This window comes from Monodon monoceros, unplaced genomic scaffold, assembly GCF_005190385.1.
Source record: "Monodon monoceros isolate NGI ecotype Baffin Bay Population unplaced genomic scaffold, NGI_Narwhal_1 Super_Scaffold_13, whole genome shotgun sequence".
NCBI lineage: Eukaryota > Metazoa > Chordata > Mammalia > Artiodactyla > Monodontidae > Monodon > Monodon monoceros.
The window spans coordinates 10,951,376-10,968,833 of record NW_021703769.1 but is presented as its reverse complement, the minus strand read 5'-3'; the positions used below and the strand labels follow the sequence as shown (position 1 = coordinate 10,968,833).

The 17,458-nt window shown below is 38.5% G+C and overlaps 1 protein-coding gene across 2 annotated transcripts in view; it reads left to right on the top strand.

Annotated features, from left to right (window-relative positions):
- PTPN1 (protein tyrosine phosphatase non-receptor type 1) overlaps positions 1 to 17,458 on the top strand; it is a 67,908-nt gene that overhangs the window by 25,582 nt on the left and 24,868 nt on the right. Inside the window, exon 2 of one of the 2 annotated variants that reach the window (XM_029219415.1) lies at positions 17,129 to 17,209. The exons of the other annotated variant lie outside the window; for it this stretch is intronic. Coding sequence (XP_029075248.1) covers positions 17,129 to 17,209 — 81 coding nt within the window. The remainder of the gene's footprint in view (positions 1 to 17,128; positions 17,210 to 17,458) is intronic. 2 annotated transcript variants of the gene reach the window in all.

Here is a 17,458-nt window from a genome sequence, read left to right as displayed (position 1 = left end):
AGGACCTCTCAGTGGAGGTTAGGCTCTCACTAATGAAAAATAACTGTTGAGTTCTGGCTGGCCTTATTCAGCAGCTCTTAATAATTAAAATTTAGTAACGTGAGAATATGTGGAAGCTACTTCAACAAGAGAATCTGTTTCTCAAACCTAACTGTTAAAATGCTGAAGTTGTTTTTATTTTAACCCAGCTGTTATTGAACATTATTTTGGAGGCTCTAGATAAAGTAATAAGATAAGAAAAGTAAATCATTGCTAAACAATTGGGAGAAACGGATTTATTCTATTTGCAATGTGATTGATCAACCTAGAAAACGAGTTTAAGAAAAATTACATGAGTAAAAAAAAGAAAAAGAAAAATTACATGAGTAAATGAAGGTAGGTTAGATGGCTGGATAACAAGATTTTATCATAGAATAATATGTATAATGTGGGCCTATCTATGTAAAAACAAATAGTAAGAATTCATAAATAATTCATTATTTAAGAATTCATTGTTTATTTTGCATGTTTGGAGGAGTAGACAATACTAGACTGTTAACATTGGTTAAGTTTTTTCATTACATCTTTGTATTGTATACACTGGACATGTTATTTTTATAATTTTTGAGGAGGAATTTTATAATAAGTCTTTCAGTATTTAGGAATGCTTATATTTTCTAATGACTCCTTCTATACTAATATCTTTATTATATACACCTAGTGCCCTCAGTTTTTGCGTATTACTGTGATTCCCTTCTGTGAGCCGTATTGAAGTTACCTAGTAATCAACTATTCTTCCCTTCCCTCTCCCCCCAGCATCTGATTTGAAATATTCTCAGTTGCTATCTGAAGAGTCTCAGTCAATATCCATAATATTAGCAAGATTATTCTCTTTTTTAAAAACTCTTCCTCTTCTGCCTTCCACACTCCCTTTGGTGGTTGTACTCTACATTATATAGTACACCATCTCCCTTACAGCCATCCTTTTATCTTAGACCTACTAGTAAATATTAATTCTCACTCTCAGTTGTTCCCTAAATCTCTCTAGTCATTTTGGTTGCCTGATGCTCATTCTCTACTAGCTTCTTCAGGAATGGTTTATAGAAACAATATTCTGGGAATTAACAGTGCACGTTCATAACAGTTTGTCTGCAGCTTTAATATTTGAAGGCCACATGGTCTGTATATAAAAATCTTTGCATCACATTTTATTTCCTTAAGTAACTTAAATATGTTATTCCACTGTCTTGTGGTATAAAGCATTGCTGTGGATGTTTGATGGTCTAATTTTTAGCCATTAAAAGTGACTTGGTCTTTTTGCTAGATTCCCAAAGGATTTTAAAAATCTTTTAATTCAAAGTGTAATCATTTATTAAATCATATCTTGCTCTTGGCCATTTTGGGTCCAAGAAGAATTCTTCCCCCAAATCAATGTGTTCTTTCAATGTATAGTTTCAAACCTTTTCTTTTTTTAATTTCAGAAGAGTCTTAAATTCAAGCTTTCAGTATTTCTTTTGTTACATTGCTTTGATTTCCTTCTCAGGGACTCAGCCTGTTGTGTGTATGTTTGATCTTCTTTGCCTATCATTTATTTCTTTCACTTCCTCTCAAAAATTTTAAAATCTTAATAATTTGCTTTAAAAACATGAAAAATTATTAAATATAATTTTAAATTTAAAAAAAATACAATTTCAAACTTTCAGAACAATTATAACAGTGCAAGGAACCTATTTCTCTTTGGTTACTTCTTTTTGAATTTCTTTTTTTTAAACTCTCCTGTTTTCTGTTTCCTTTAAGGCATTAAACCTATTTATTTGCTCTTGTGTTCCTCCTTGTTTTGTCTTCATTTCTGAAAATATTTTCTTCTTTTCTTTTTAATTCTTTCCTGATTTCTTTCACTTCTCTTTTCAGATCATTCTTTTTTCCAGTTACTTTGGTTCTTAAGTTCTCATTCTCATTTATGTTGTTATTCCATAGCTTCTACCATTTTCTTAGTTTCTTGTTGGATTAGTTTCATCTTTTGTGGGCATCTTTCTAGCCTGCTTTTGTCTTCTGTAGGGATATTGTTTGTCCCTTATTCTCTTTCATATATTAATGCTGTGTGGAACTCAACTGTTCCTTGTCTACTGACCGTTTTTAAGTGAACAGTTTCCCGGTAGTTTTAGGAAGGAAGGGGTGGGTCAGATAGATGTTCTAGCCCAGGGCTCTCAGGCTCCCTCTTTAGTTGGCTTTGTGAAGTGATTTTTAAAGCATCTTGTGTTTCTAAGATCTGCTTCCCCTGTTCCTCCCATTTTTACCTATTATCTCAACCTTCTCTTTCCTTTTCTCCTTTTGTCTGTATCTTGTTCAATTTGTTCTGCTCCAAGAAGCTTCTCCTCCGTGCAGGCTGTGTCTTACTTAGAAGGTCTTAGTTTTGAGAGTCTGTAGGGCCTAGGCTGACCCAGCACCTTGGGGAGGGGGAGCATGGGATGCCTGTGAATTGGAGCCTACAGGATCTGCTCCTAGTTTGGCTGCTCACACAAGTTGGCCTGTCACAATTCCCAGTGAGACCTGATGATTTGGGGTTCTCCTGGTCACAGCCATCAGAACCCCCTGTTGTCTTGATTCTCCTTCCTCCCACACAAATGTTGATACCACATGGGTCTTAATAACTGGCTGTCCCCCACTTCCTTGTACTTTCAGAGTCTCTGGTTTTGTTTTAGTTGTTGTCTGAGGGGTTCTCTGTGTTGGTTTGGCTATCCTGTTGCTCCATTTGTTTGTTTGTTTATTTATTTATTATTTATTTTTGGCTGCGTTGGGTCTTCGTTGCTGCCCATGGGCTTCACTCTAGTTGTGGCGAGCGGGTGCTGCTCTTCATTGTGGTGCGTGGGCCTCTCTCCTCTTGTTGTGGAGCATGGGCTCTAGGCTTGCGGGCTTCAGTAGTTGTGGTGTGCGGGCTCAGTAGTTGTGGCTCACGGGCTCTAGAGCGCAGGCTCAGTAGTTGTGGCACACGGGCTTAGTTGCTCGATGGCATGTGGGATCTTCCCGAACCAGGGATTGAATCTGTGTCTCCTGCATTGGCAGGGGGATTCTTAACCACTGTGGCACTGGGGAAGTCCTCCATTTATTTTTATGGGGATTCAGGGAGAGTGGAAAACTGTGGCCACTGCTGCCACCATCTTCCCAGAATCATAAAGCCAGAGTAATTGCTCAAAAACACATATCCAATCATATCATTCCTCCCTACTTTAAAAAAAACTTGAGTTGCAAGAATCCTTCACGAAAACTTTCAAACATATAGAAATAGGCTAGTATAATGAACCCCTACGTATTCGTCACCCAGTTTCAATAATTAAAAACTCATGGCTCATCTTTTTTCCTCTGTATCCCCTACCCATTAACCCTTCCCAGCTCTAATTTATTTTGAAATAAATCCAAGCATCATAACAAATACTTAAAAAAAAAAATTGAATACTCAGGGGTCAGAGGAGCCAGAACCACATCTTCTTTGGACTTGGAGAGGAAAGTGAAATGTCAAGGAAAGCTGATGTTACCATCCAGGGTCTGGGCTGAGGGACCATCAGCCTGGAAATACATTCGGAGTACGACCTTAGGGAGCTGACCGTCATATCGAGCTCTGCTAGGCACAAGGAGCTAGGAAGACAGCACTTGCCATTCCTACCTGAATATTGTTTGCAGCAGAGGGCCCCGGTGGGTCCTGATTTAGGAGTGCTGAGTGCTGACAACGCTCAGTCCCTCCTCGGCCTGGCTCAGGCACTCCATGTAAAAGCCTTCCTGCTATTCCAGCCATTGACCTGCTCCTCCCTAGTTTGTAGGGAGGATGTAGGGAGCCTAGATTTCATCTCAGTTGGAATGTAGCCTTCTCCAGGAGTGTACCACATCAGAAAATCGTGCTGCCTGCAGGAGAAGTAGAGGGGAAGAGGCACATCCTTCCAAGAAATGTTTCTCTCACACCCAGCCATTCCCTGGGTATCATAGCAGGAAATTACTCATTACTGGGAAATCACCGCTGACCTTTCTGTTGAGGAAGTCAAAGAGAGAGCAGAGTTCTCAAAGTTAGTTGGGTCACTGGTGCTTTCTTCTTGCATTCATTATTTGTTTTCCACTGCCATCCTCATGCTATCTCTATTTTCATAATTCCAAATTCATATCTCACCTTGGTTCGTTCTGACATGTTTAGCCCACCCATTCAGTGGATCCTTATTGAGGGCCCTGTGTCTGCAGGAGTCGTGCTCTGCCGGTGAGCAAGCTGGACCTCAAGTGCCTGCTCCTTTGAGCTGAGGAGGCTCAGCCAGCAATCTCTCTTGGAAAGCCTCTCCAGCCCTGTTGAGCGGAGGCAAGTTTAGGAAGTGTTATGTGTGTGCCCTGTGCACCCCTAGGAGTCTGGGCACAGAGACCTGGGTCGCAGGCCACTTTCGTGTGGTGTGGGCCCACTCTCTCCTCTCTGACCTTTGGTGTGATGGCAAGGGCTTGGAGAGTGACACAGGCAGGAGACTTTGGGGTTGCTCCAATGGAGAATGGCCATCCTGTCTCCACCCCAGCCTTCATTGCTAAGGTTTCCTTTCAAGCAACAGTGCTGGAACAGACTAGGCAAAACAGCTTAGGTATAGCTGTATGATGTATCTTCTCCCCTTAATGCCAACCAAAGTTGGCAAGGAGAGGTAACAGGCCAGCAGTGCCAGAAAGAGCTCTTTCCTCTGCACCAGATGTGGCTGCTCCACAGTTACCCCTGAGTTTACTATTTTCATTTTTACCAGCTCCTCTCATTGCCTTTCCCTTCTTCCTGTGAATAGATTTTGCCTCTGAGCAGGACTTTCTACTCAGTAGCATTGTTTGTGGCCACAGCGGTCTTCCCCCACCAAGTAGGAACTCACTGAGGACAGGGGCGACGACAGAGCCACCTGCCCCGTCAACACTTGGTACAACCTGAAACGCAAGAACAAAAATTGGCTGCAAGTACAGTGATAGCAATGTTGCAGTCTTGACTCTGAAGGTGATCCTCAAAACTTGACTTTGGCATCGTATGTAAGGGTTTGCTTTAAAAAATATACTTGGGTGGTGAGACCAATTACCTTTAAAATAATTTTACATTTCTGGCTTTTTAACTATCCTGTTCTCTAATGAACATATCTCACTGAAACTTTCCACTGTTTGCTCTGAGTAATCTTGTTTACTTGAAGATTGCTTTACAGTGCAGTAAGAAAACAAACATTCTAATCGTGAGTTTTTTTCAAGTTTAGGCATTGCTGTTACATGAAAATGTCACTAGACTTAGTGTCCCTAAAGTTCTTTATTTATCCTGATTTTTGTAAAATGTTTGGTTTATTTGGTCCTAGGGATTTATTTTCCTGTTAGCCCAATGAAGATGTCATGATTTTGTGAGCCTTGGGGAGAAGAGTGCCTAGCTATTGTATTATCTTTAAAGGATATTACTTCTACAATAGCTTCAGTTATTTATGTAATAATAGTCGCCCAAGGTCTGTCTCTAGCAATATGTATATGGATTTTGGTTCCTATATAGTTTTAGTTGTAGCATTGAGATATTGAGCAAATCCTCTTGAGGAAGTATTTGGCATCAGTCAGCCTTCTAAAAATTGATCATATGTTATTAGCAGAGGTTTAGTGCCTCCTTTCATTGTATAGAAAATTTTTTTTTTTTATGTATCCAGTTCTAAGAAGGCAGATGACCAAAAGATCATGCAGCTGTTGCCGGAGGCTTATGGCTGGAGAGGAGGAAGGGATAGAACCGTTTTTAAACAATTGCATCTCCCTAAATATGTCAAGGAGATAGGAAGATGTTCTACTTTGATTTGTTGACATACAGGTATTTTATGCTGGATCTTGTTTTAAGTAGTTACTCTGAAAGTTGCTTTTTATTTAAGTACACTTAATAAATTAAAATTTGCTTTGACGGAAGTTAAAATGTTAGAAATCAGGTAACTGACATGGAGAACTATGCTTTTTAAAAAATAGTCTGCTTAAAAAAAATAGTCTGCTTATGGACATGGTGAACAGAAATAATTTAAAAGTTTTAATTTTTTCTTTTATTTCACTACAAGTTTATACGCATAATAATACATACCAGATAAATATGGGGGAAAAGTTTTGTGCCAGAGCCATCCTGCCTACTCTTTCCTTACAGAAGAACAAAGTAACAGTATTCATTTTAACTATAGAAATACTATAGTGGGGTTTTTTAATTCCCTACATTTTAATCTCCTGTGTTCCTCTTGATCTTTAATTTGCTAAAATAGTTGCAAAGAATGAACCTAGCCTGCATTAATCTTCCTAAAAACAACTCTACCTAGTTGTAATGGTTCATCTTTCTCTTAAAAATAGTGATTTGTTCACTCTGAAATCTGAATGATCAGTTGCAGCTGCATTTTGTTCCTATTTGAGTTTAGGAAGAAGGGAGGAGGAAGCACTCTGTAATATACAATTTGAATTACTGTAATAGACGGACACAAAGATTAGCATAGTGGAACTGTTAAGCTGTCAGAACCAGAAGAAACATCTATTCTTAGCATAGTTTGAGATTTAAAGGCAACATAATGGGTATAGTTGAAAATTGTAGAAGGAAAATAAACCAGATGGGTTAAGATTAAATTTTTTTCCTAAATTGTTACTACCATACTGAGGAAGAGGACTTTCTGCCATTAGAGGCAATAAAGAAAATCGCAGAGGGAAAGGTCAATAGGTTTGAATACTTAAAAATTTTAAACTACTTTAGAACTCTTTATTACTTAGGTAATGCATATGCGCTGTAGAAAACAATTGGAAAACAATAGAAAATAAAAATCACTCATAATTCTGCCAAGTGGCAGCTCTCTTGTTATTATAATGACATTTTATGATAATCCTCCCACACTTAAAATATTTTTATTTAGGGGAAATTAAATTTAAATGTGCAAACAAATAAATTGGCAAAGTGGTTTCTCAGGATAGACAAAGAATTGTTGGCTTTAAGATATGTAAAGAGCTTACATGAGTAAGAAAAATACTAATATTCTCGAAGATTGGTAGGCAAAGGACAGAGACAGTCACTCTGTGTTCATCATTCAGCAGACGTTGAGTGCCTGCTGGTCAAGTTAGAGTAGTGTTTACTGTGCACAAAAACGGCTGTTGGAAGGGACAGACATGCCATATTGTTGTCTGTATGTTTTAGTCCAACATCTTGAGGCATAATCAAGATATAAATGAAATTGTATGGAAAAACATTTTTCTTTAGTTGAATTTTTTCAAAAATAATGGAGAAGATTGTATTTATGAACTTGAGATGGGCAACTGTTTCTTAAACAAGACACCCCACAAAAACGATAGAGGAAAAGATTGATAAATTGAACTACATTGACCTTAAGAACTTCTCTTCAATGGGAGAAAATATTTGCAAATGAAGCAACTGACAAAGGATTAATCTCCAAAATTTACAAGCAGCTCATGCAGCTCAATATCAAAAAAACAAACAACCCAATCCAAAAATGGGCCTAAATAGACATTTCTCCAAAGAAGATACACAGACTGCCAACAAACACATGAAAGGATGCTCAACATCACTAATTATTAGAGAAATGCAAATCAAAACTACAATGAGGTATCACCTCACACCAGTCAGAATGGGCATCATCAAAAAGTCTGCAAACAATAAATGCTGGAGAGGGTGTGGAGAAAAGGGAACCCTCTTGCACTGTTGGTGGGAATGTAAATTGATACAGCCACTGTGGAGAACAGTATGGAGGTTCCTTAAAAAACTGAAAATAGAACTACCATACGACCCAGCAATCCCACTACTGGGTATATACCCTGAGAAGACCATAATTCAAAAAGAGTCATGTACCACAATGTTCATTGCAGCTATGTTTACAATAGCCAGGACATGGAAGCAACCTAAGTGTCCATCAACAGATGAATGGATAAAGAAGATGTGGCACATATATACAATGGAATATTATTCAGCCATAAAAAGAAATGAAATTGAGTTATTTGTAGTGAGGTGGATGGATCTAGAGTCTCTCATACAGAGTGAAGTGAGTCAGAAAGAGGAAAGTACCGTATGCTAACACATATATATGGAATCTAAAAAAAAACGGTTCTGAAGAACCTAGGGGCAGGACAGGAATAAAGACACAGACGTAGAAGGTGGACTTGAGGACACGGGGAGTGGGAAGGGTAAGCTGGGACGAAGTGAGAGAGTGGCATGGACATATGTACACTACCAAATGTAAAATAGATAGCTAGTGGGAAGCAGCCACATAGCACAGGGAGATCAGCTCAGTGCTTTGTGACCACCTAGAGGGGTGGGATAGGGAGGGTGGGAGGGAGGGAGACGCAAGAGGGAGGAGATATGTGGATATATGTATATGTATAGCTGATTCACTTTGTTATACAGCAGAAACTAACACACCATTGTAAAGCAATTATACTCCAATAAAGATGTTTAAAAAAAAAAAGCTTCTCTTCATCAAAAGACACCATTAACTTTGGGTTGTTTGCAGAAGTGGCCCCAAATTCCTCCCATCCCTGTCTGTCACATTCGTGCCCCTCTGAATGTGACTCTCACCAAGAGGTGGACAATCACTTTTGAATTTGTGCTCGGCCACGTGACTAGCTTTGGCCAGTAGAATGTTGGTGATAATGACACAAGCAGAGGCCTAAAAAACATACAGGCATACCTCGTTTTACTGCACTTTGCTTTATTGTGTTTTTTACAAATTAAAGGTTGGTGGCAACCCTGTGTCAAACAAGTCTACTGGCACCAGTTTCCCAACAACATTTGCTCACTTTGTCTGTGTGTCACATTTTGGTAATTCTTGCAATATTTCAAACTTTTTCATTATTATTATATTTGTTGTGGTGACCCATGCTCAGTGATCTTTGATGTTACTAATGCAAAAAGATTACAACTCACTGAAGGCTTAGCTCACGGTTAGCATTTTTTAAGCAATAAAGTATTTTTAAATCAAGGTATGTACACTGTTTTTTTCAGACATAATGCTTTTGCACACTTTATAGACTAGTATAATATAACCATAACTTTTATATGCACTGAGAAACCAAAAATTCATGTGACTCACTTTATTGCGATATTCGCTTTATTGTTGTGGTCTGGAACTGAACCTGCAGTGTCTCTGTACTTGCATATCTTTCTTGCTGCTTTTGAGAATTCTACAGTCACTACAGTGTGAACAGACCCAGGCTAGCCTGTTGGATGATGAACGACACTGACCTGATTACTGCCATCACCCTTGTCAACAGCCAGCCAAGCACCAGGTTTGTAAGTGAGGCCAGTGGGCCACCAGTGATCACAAATGCATATGGTGAGCCCAGCCAACAGTACATGGAACAGAGACAAGCCATCCCAGCTAAGCTTAGCTCAAATGGCCAACCCCTAGAATCACAAGCAAATAAGCTGTTGTAAGCCCTGTGTTTTGGGGTGGTTAGATATGTGTATCAGTTGGCTTTTGCCAACATTTGCAGTGTGTGTGACCACCAAAGGACTTGTGCCCAGAATACATAAAGAATACTGCATATCATTAAGAAAAAGACAACAGCCTAATAGAAAAAAAGTGGACAAAGGCTACATATGATATCATTCCAACTGTATGACATTTCTGGAAAAAGCAAAACTATGGAAACGGTAGCAAGATCAGTTGACAGGTTGACAGGGGTGTGCCGGGAGAGAGGGAGGGATGAATAGGTAGAGCACAGGGTTTTAGGCCAGTGCAAATACTCTGTTTAATGGAGGATACATGTCATTATAAATTTGTCAAAATCCACATAATGTACAAAACAAAGAGTGAACCTTCTTCAAAACACTTCAAGGGCTCCTCTGGCCTGTAGCAGTAGTATCTTGCTCTGGTATTGCCACTTTTCCAGGTGTCTTATAAGCAGGTGTGACATGTGACATCAATGCTGATGTTATGATAAGTTACTTAAAAAACAAATGGCTGTAAAGTCATTCACAGAATGTTACTTTCACTTGCTGCATTCAGATGTTTTCTTAATTAGGAATTTCAAGTAACTCTGAGTATTGCATGACTTCTTAGTGGAGAAAACAGATAGAAAGCCACAGGCTATGGGCTCACATGGGGTTTTGTCTCTTGTAACCTTATGATTAGACTAACATGTCTTGGCGTGGTAAGTAGTAAGCATTCACTGAACTGCTGACTTTATTAAAAGTCCTCTCTCACTAAATTGGCCCAAAGAGATTTTTCTCCTGAAGCCCTGAAGTTTTTAAGACCGTTGCTGTTTATTCAGCAACATCCTAAATTAGCTTTATGTAAGTAGAGTTGCATCTCACACTAGATTGAGGCCTAAAAAAAGATAAGAAATCTGTGCATAGATCAGGTTATCCTTAATTTACCCATAATGTGTGGTGCATGTGGTTTTATGCATACAGCCTGGTACCATTGTTCTGAGGCACAGTTCAATGCTAGAACCCTTAATCTAAGCCACAGGAGGAAGCAAAAAGAAAGGCAGATGCAGGGCTTCCCTGGTGGCACAGTGGTTGGGAGTCCGCCTGCCAATGCAGGGGACACGGGTTCGTGCCCTGGTTCGGGAGGATCCCGCATGCCGCAGAGCGGCTGGGCCCGTGGGCCATGGCCGCTGGGCCTGCGCGTCGGAGCCTGTGCTCCGCGGCGGGAGAGGCCACAGCGGTGAGAGGCCCGCGTACCACAAAAAAACAAAAACAAAAGAAATGCAGGTGCAGATAGAGTTTGGGGCTTCTGAATCATTTCTTCTGCCTTTCCAAGAATGATCAGATCCTTGGTGGTGGGGAGGGGGTGTAGGTAGAGTGTCCACTTGCTCAGGGCTTTAATCCTGTTTTACTGTTAATTCTTGATGAATAGTCATGGATGTGTTTGTATGAGGTACATGTGACAGTGCCTATCTGAGAACCTAGCGTCTCTTTATCTGGCTGTTCATCTTCATATCCTTATTGCCTGCCACATAGTCAGTGCTCAATAAATATTTGGATGAATTGCAGGGACTCAAACACTGACTCTACACCTTGCTTCTTTAATCCACATACACAGAATTCTTTGGAAAGCCAGGCAGAAGAGCTTGGTCACCTGCTTCCCCTCTTCCCCAAATTGTCATTTTATCTTTGTGGCTTCAGTAAAAAACTATCACTTCGTAATGCTTTTGGGCATTGGTCACGTCTTTCCTCGTCAGCCCTAATCCCCGAAGTGGTATGTAGAAAAGTACATTTACATCTAGAAAGTATTTAGAAAACTCATTTGGTTGATAACAATAATGCAAAAGCCTTTTCTTTGGTTATGGTACAGAATCTTGTACTGCTCTTGGAATATTGAAGAAATGCTTAACCAAAGCTAGTTTCATTTTGACATTCTGTTTCCCTCCCATTTACACTCCCAGATTACACACAGACTATCATCAGTTTCATAAGTGTGGTTCTGTTATTTCAGAGCAGGAATATCGCGTGGGTTCCTAAGGTCTCTCCCTGTGACCACTGAGCTTAGGGAAATTAACCGTGGAAGGAGGAAGCTGGTGGTTGGCAATCTGCTTCCATGTAAACGAAGGTGTAAACCTTCCACTTTCAGATGTCTGCCAACTACTTGTGTCCTTAGTCAGCTGTACCACTGTCCTCGGCAAAGTGCCAGAACCCCAGGGCCTGAACACTTAAACTGTCCTTATGGAAAGCAGAAGGTAAACAAAACAGAAGTGAAAGTAGATTCAATTTTTTAGACTGTTCTCTTACAGGAATGGTTTTGTGGTTCTCAGCATTAAAAAAAAAATACTTGTTCCAATATGTTTCATTGACATCAATTACTGTAAGTCTGATTCATTTTCTGCCTATTGATTTTTGCCCAAGGTGAAATTTATGACATTTAACAGAAAACATAAGTGATTAAAAAAAACAAAAAACAGATACTTTAAGGGTTGTAAAAATAAGGTTTAAAGTCAGTGGTACTTGAAAACGCAATTTTTATATTTCTTTGTTAACTACTCAGTTGTGTAAAAAATAAATAAATGACAATGTTAATGTTCTGTTAAGCTTCCAGGAGATGTTGTGATTTACTTTGAAGATTTTTTATCCTTACTGTTTGCAGCTTTACTCTGAACCTAACGTGTGGGTACTGATTTATATTTTAGGGGTGTGCTGGGGCTGCTCTATCCTCTGTGTCTCTGAACTGCTCCTTCACATCTCCTATTTCTCCATGCTGTGTTCCTCTGCTTTCAAAGTACCCATCCTTTGTGTTCAGTGCAGAGTTTTTATCTTCATCTGTTAAGGTTTGTTGTTGTTGTTTAAATTTCAGTGATTGTCAAATCCATTTCCAAGATTTCTCATTTGTTCTTTCCTATCCATTTATTCTGGCTTCATTCCTCCCTAGATTTATTTATAACATCTTTCTTATACGTGATTCCTTTATGTATCCCTGATCTCAAATATATTTATCTTTAAAGTGCTAACAATAAATTTCTTGTGGGATAGATTTATTTTTCTAGTTGATTTGTTGGCTATCTTTTTCAGAACTAGTCACCTTCTGTTTTTTTGGTACCTTGCTTGCAGATCACTTTGAGTGGGAGGCCTGTTTTTTTCATTTGTTCTGTTTTTGAGCCTAGCTGTGCCTTTGTGCTTTTCTTTATATTTAATCAACCTCGCTTTGTGTTCAGAGCAGAGGGTGCACATCAGAGCGTGAAATTGGTCCCACCATGTCCACCAGATGGTTCCCCTTTGTGAGGGGTACTCCACACTTTCCATTCCTGCCCTCATCCTCGTTTGTGGTGAATTTGTAAAACAATTTGATTATGCTTTTTTCCATGTTGTTTTCCAAATGTACATAATTGTTCTGGTAGTGATTTGTAACTCCATTTTCTTTTAACCTTACCCCCGACCAGTGTACAAGATGACCCAACATTTCCTCAAGCTCTGGCAGGGATGATTATTGTATATCCTTCTGCCTTTTAAATGCTGGCCAGTTTTGTTCCTTCCTCCCTCCCCCTCTTTCTCTTTCAACTACCACATAAGAGTCTTAGGTTCTTGGTTTACTTTTCATCATCTCTTTCTGTTCAGTACATAATCATTTTAAATTTTAAACCAAAGCAAGCTTGGTGCTTGTTAGCTAAATTTTAAGCTTTTTCATTATTATCTAAGCATTGTAGTTTATCTTAAAATTTAACAATATTGAGTATGTGACTTCTCGTGTATTGATTATATAAACAGATAAATATAATAAAATATTTTCCTAAGGTTTTTGTAGTAAATTATATTGTTCCATTAACTAGTATACATAAAGAATACAGCATTGCTTTCAACTTGAAAGACGTTGAACTTCTGACTGATAATTTGTATGTTTCTCAGAGTATACTTTGTTATACAGGAATTTTATATTCTCATTTATAATGAGATTTATGAATAACAAAATTTGTTCAACACGTTATTTTGAAGAGTTGGTTGCTAAAATTTTAGTCTAGCCACCCCTCCCCCCCATTTCTATATATATCTCCCTATTCAGTGGTGACTACTGCAAGAGTTCCAGGAAATGTACACCCTGTATGTTCACTTATTGCATTTTAAATTATTGTCTTTACTGTACTTCTGCATTTCCCTTCAGTCTAGTTCTGTCTATTTCTGAGAGCCAGTAGCTTCCATAAAGTACTGGATAACGGTCGGAGCAATCAAATTAGGCAACCATTTGTAAAATGGGGGTGCGGGGGAGCATAGAAGATGCTGAAGGTGCTAAGGGACTTGTAGTTCACTGCAGTTCTAGCAAATAAAAGGTACCACTGGAGTCCTTTCTTCCTTTAGACTTTTAAAACAGATGGCTGTCCGAACCATCTAAAAATAACCCTTTTTGCTTTGAATCCACGTTTTAGTAACACTTTTGGTACTCTCTTGTCAGGAGGCCGTGTGACTCAATTGCACAGCAAAATAATAATAATAATAAAATGATTGGAAAGCAGGATTGGACCAGACATTTGCTTAAACATATTCCCTTTCAAGAACGTTTCTGTTCCATAAAATGAAGCAGATTGGTATGGAGTTAAGGACTCTTTGAGGGGGACCTTTGGAATCATCCCTTAATTCCATCACTAGAATTAGGTTGAGTGCCTACTCTGAGCCTGGGCCGGTGCTAGGAGGGGTGAGAGAAGTGAAGGTCTAGGCCCTTCCCAGCAGACTCCCAGCTTTAACAAGATGCTGGCTCCACCTCATCACTCTCAAATAGTTTTAAGAGAAATATGCATTTTACTGTGGAGCCAATAAGAGACATTCACCCTATTCTGGGACTAAAGAGAAAAAGGTGTTAAAACCAAAATTGCTAGGTTTAACTTAACAAAGTGCTATAAACCTGAAAATATTTCTGCAAGGCTGGATTGGCTTTTATGCCTATGTGTTTTCAAAAACGGAAATCTCAAGTGAAAAATAACCAGCTTTTCACCCAAGTTTGACTTTTTGCCTAATTGGATTTGGGAGGTATTTGAATAATGGATCATGATCTTTCCCGTAAATACAGAAATTGATTCACTCTGGGCCCTAATTCATTCCAGAATTACCAGAGCTTTATAAGCATGTTATATCCCTTTGTACTCACTGGGAGGTCATCTGTTATCTTAAGTGAGTGTGGGAACATGGGAAATAAAGAACTAGCTTTAGAAATTATTCAGGTAATGTCAGTTTCTGCCCTGCTCACTTCCTTGCCTCTTAAGATTTCCAGTTCAGATGTTTTGTTTAAACTTTATCAAGCATTTTATGGCCCAGCTTTCTAGCCCAGCCAAATCATAATTTTGGAAGAACTGCTTTTTTCCTCTCATGAAAACGGTTCACTGTAGAGATGAGTCAGATCATTTTGGGTGCCCATATAAAATGATACAGTGTAATTTAAACCATTTGCCTGTAAGCTTTGACCAAACTTGAGCTCTGCTTCGGTAGCACATCATCAGATTTATTCTCCAAGAGAGCATGAACGTTTGACGTCCATTACATATGATGTTTCGTTCTATGACATTTCTGAAACCTACACTAAAAATAGGAAGTAAGCTTCTAAAAAGCCAGTAAAGAACTGTCCGAGGGAAGGAAATGGATAGGTTATCTATTTGTTGGTATATTTAATTTCCCACTGGTAAAATTTCTAAGTTAGTGTGATCCCATCCCTGAAATTATGAGGTACACTTTGAATGATTCTTGAAACGTTCAGTGGGTATTTTTTAGGGGATGCTTCTGGGAGTATGTTTCATGGCAAGTTTATTGTTTCCTTTTTGGCTTGGCTCCTCAGTTTACCCAGCGTTCATCTTTTCATCATCAGCTTTAAGGCCTTTATTTTATTCTGTGTGTGGAAATTTTACATACTTTGGTGGATTATTTAATCTTTGGTCGGAGTAATCAAAGATCTTCTAGGGATACTTCATGCTTGGGATGAAAGTCTCCTTAAAGTTGTTCATCAGTCAGGGATCTGCTTTTTCTACCGCAGTTAGAAGGTTAGCTTACCTTTGATACAGTTTTAGAATACAGAAATCTTGTTTTGCTGTAGTTCTATAAAGGTTTGTTGTACAGTAGTGTATGTGCTTTCTTCTAAACCACTGTTGGTAGTTACTTTTAATTTTAAAGGTACTTTATCACTCCTCAATTTTAAGACTCTAATCCTGGCATTTTATTTTACTGAATGAAATGTAAATACTTGTATTCAAAGCATACATATATTTCCCATATGCCATTCTAAAATAGAGAAACACTTAAACTGGGTATATTTTATTATTTGTAAATTATACCTCAAAGCTGGTCAGAAAAACTAATTGAAATACATAATTAAGATCTGTGCATTTTGCTCTATGAGTATACCTTAATTTTAGAATCTCTTTTAAAAAAAGTATTGTGTGAATAACTCCTATTTTTATTAGGTATCTCCGAGTTTTGCTGTGTTCTCTCTCACCAAAAAAGTACAGATTAATAAATCCTTTGGCTGAATAAAATCAATTGCACACTGTTGTTGCTATTTTGGCCCTTATTTCCTCAGAATGAATACTTGTTAGTTCAGTGGTTTATCCATGTCAATGATTTCTTCCATCTTCATCTAGTCACACCAGCTGGAGTGATCAGATTGTTTCACATCACAAGGCAAAATTCGTACCTTTTGCTAAACACTTCCAAATAACAAGTAGAATAAGAAATTTAAAACTGAGATTTATTTTTTCAAGTCATTTTTCTGTGTTGTGTAGCATTTCCCTGAAAGCTTAATCTCATCCATAAATGATGTGATGGCTAAGTTACTACTGGACTAATTTGTTTAATCCCAAGTGGGTTTATAATATATCATCATAGCTTTAAATTATTATCTCATTTCTAGTATGAGTCAAAAACTCCTCCTTGTCATTTTGTAGTTTTTTTAATAAGTAGAATAGCAGAATGTGGGCATTCTTTTTTTTTAAATCCAAGTTGAATGTATACATGGTTTAAGAGCTTAAATAATACCATGATAAGCTTATAATAAAATCCAGTTACTTGCTGCCCATACCTCCCTGTTCCCCAGTCTTTCTCTTCATGGATGACTATTTTGAACTCTTTGAGCTGCTGACTCTAGCTTGTATTTATTTCCGTATTTCTAAGGAAAATGCTTATCTTTGGATTCATTGATTTAGATCTTTCCTAAGGTATAGGATTTCATTTTCTTAAACAGCCATTCCTTCTGCTTTCCCACTTTGCTTCCCCTCCCCCATTCTCCCAGTATGTTATACTTTTTGGTTAAAACCATATTCATTGTGTACATTATTTGCCTATGCACACAGTCACAGACAGTGTTGTACTGTACTGTTTCCTTTTTAATAGATTTTCCTGTAGTTAATACTTTCCTGCCTTTTTTTCATCTGTAGAGTTTTCTTTCTACCTGTTGCTAATTCTTCCCGTAGCTTCTGATAGCCTCTCAGAACAATTTTCCACAAGCTCAGTCAGTGCTATGCGATAGAAATACAGCACAACCCGTATGTGTAATTCTGCTTTTTCTAGTAGCCACAGTAAGAAAGGTAAAAGGAAGCAGATGAAAGTAGTAGTATAGTTTGCATAATCCAATATGTTCAAAACGTTATTTCAACCAATAGTCAGTATTTCAAATATCTGAAATACCTTACTTTCTTTTTTTAGCACTAAGTCATCAAAATCCAATGTGTATTTTTACACTTGCGCAACATCTCTTTTCAGGCTGGCTGCATCTCAAGTGCTCTCAATAGCCACGTGTGGCTCATGGCTGCTGGGCTGCTGTTTCGGACAGAGCAGTTTCAGGTGATTTCTCAGCTTCAGATTTGGTCTTGGAGGCGTCCCTACTGGGGACCTCTGTTCTTTGGTCTGGGTCGCTGGGTCTGTAGGCTGCCACACAGCTACCATTTTGAGACTTCTTTGCTTTGCTTCTCAGTTGGATTCCCTGTTTTCTGGACTTCAGGTCTTCTCATTTCCCTTTGGTGGTCTCATTTGGTCACGGTTGGTACAGGGGACAAAGGCATGTTGTTGACTCGTCTGTCTCTTGAGTCATTC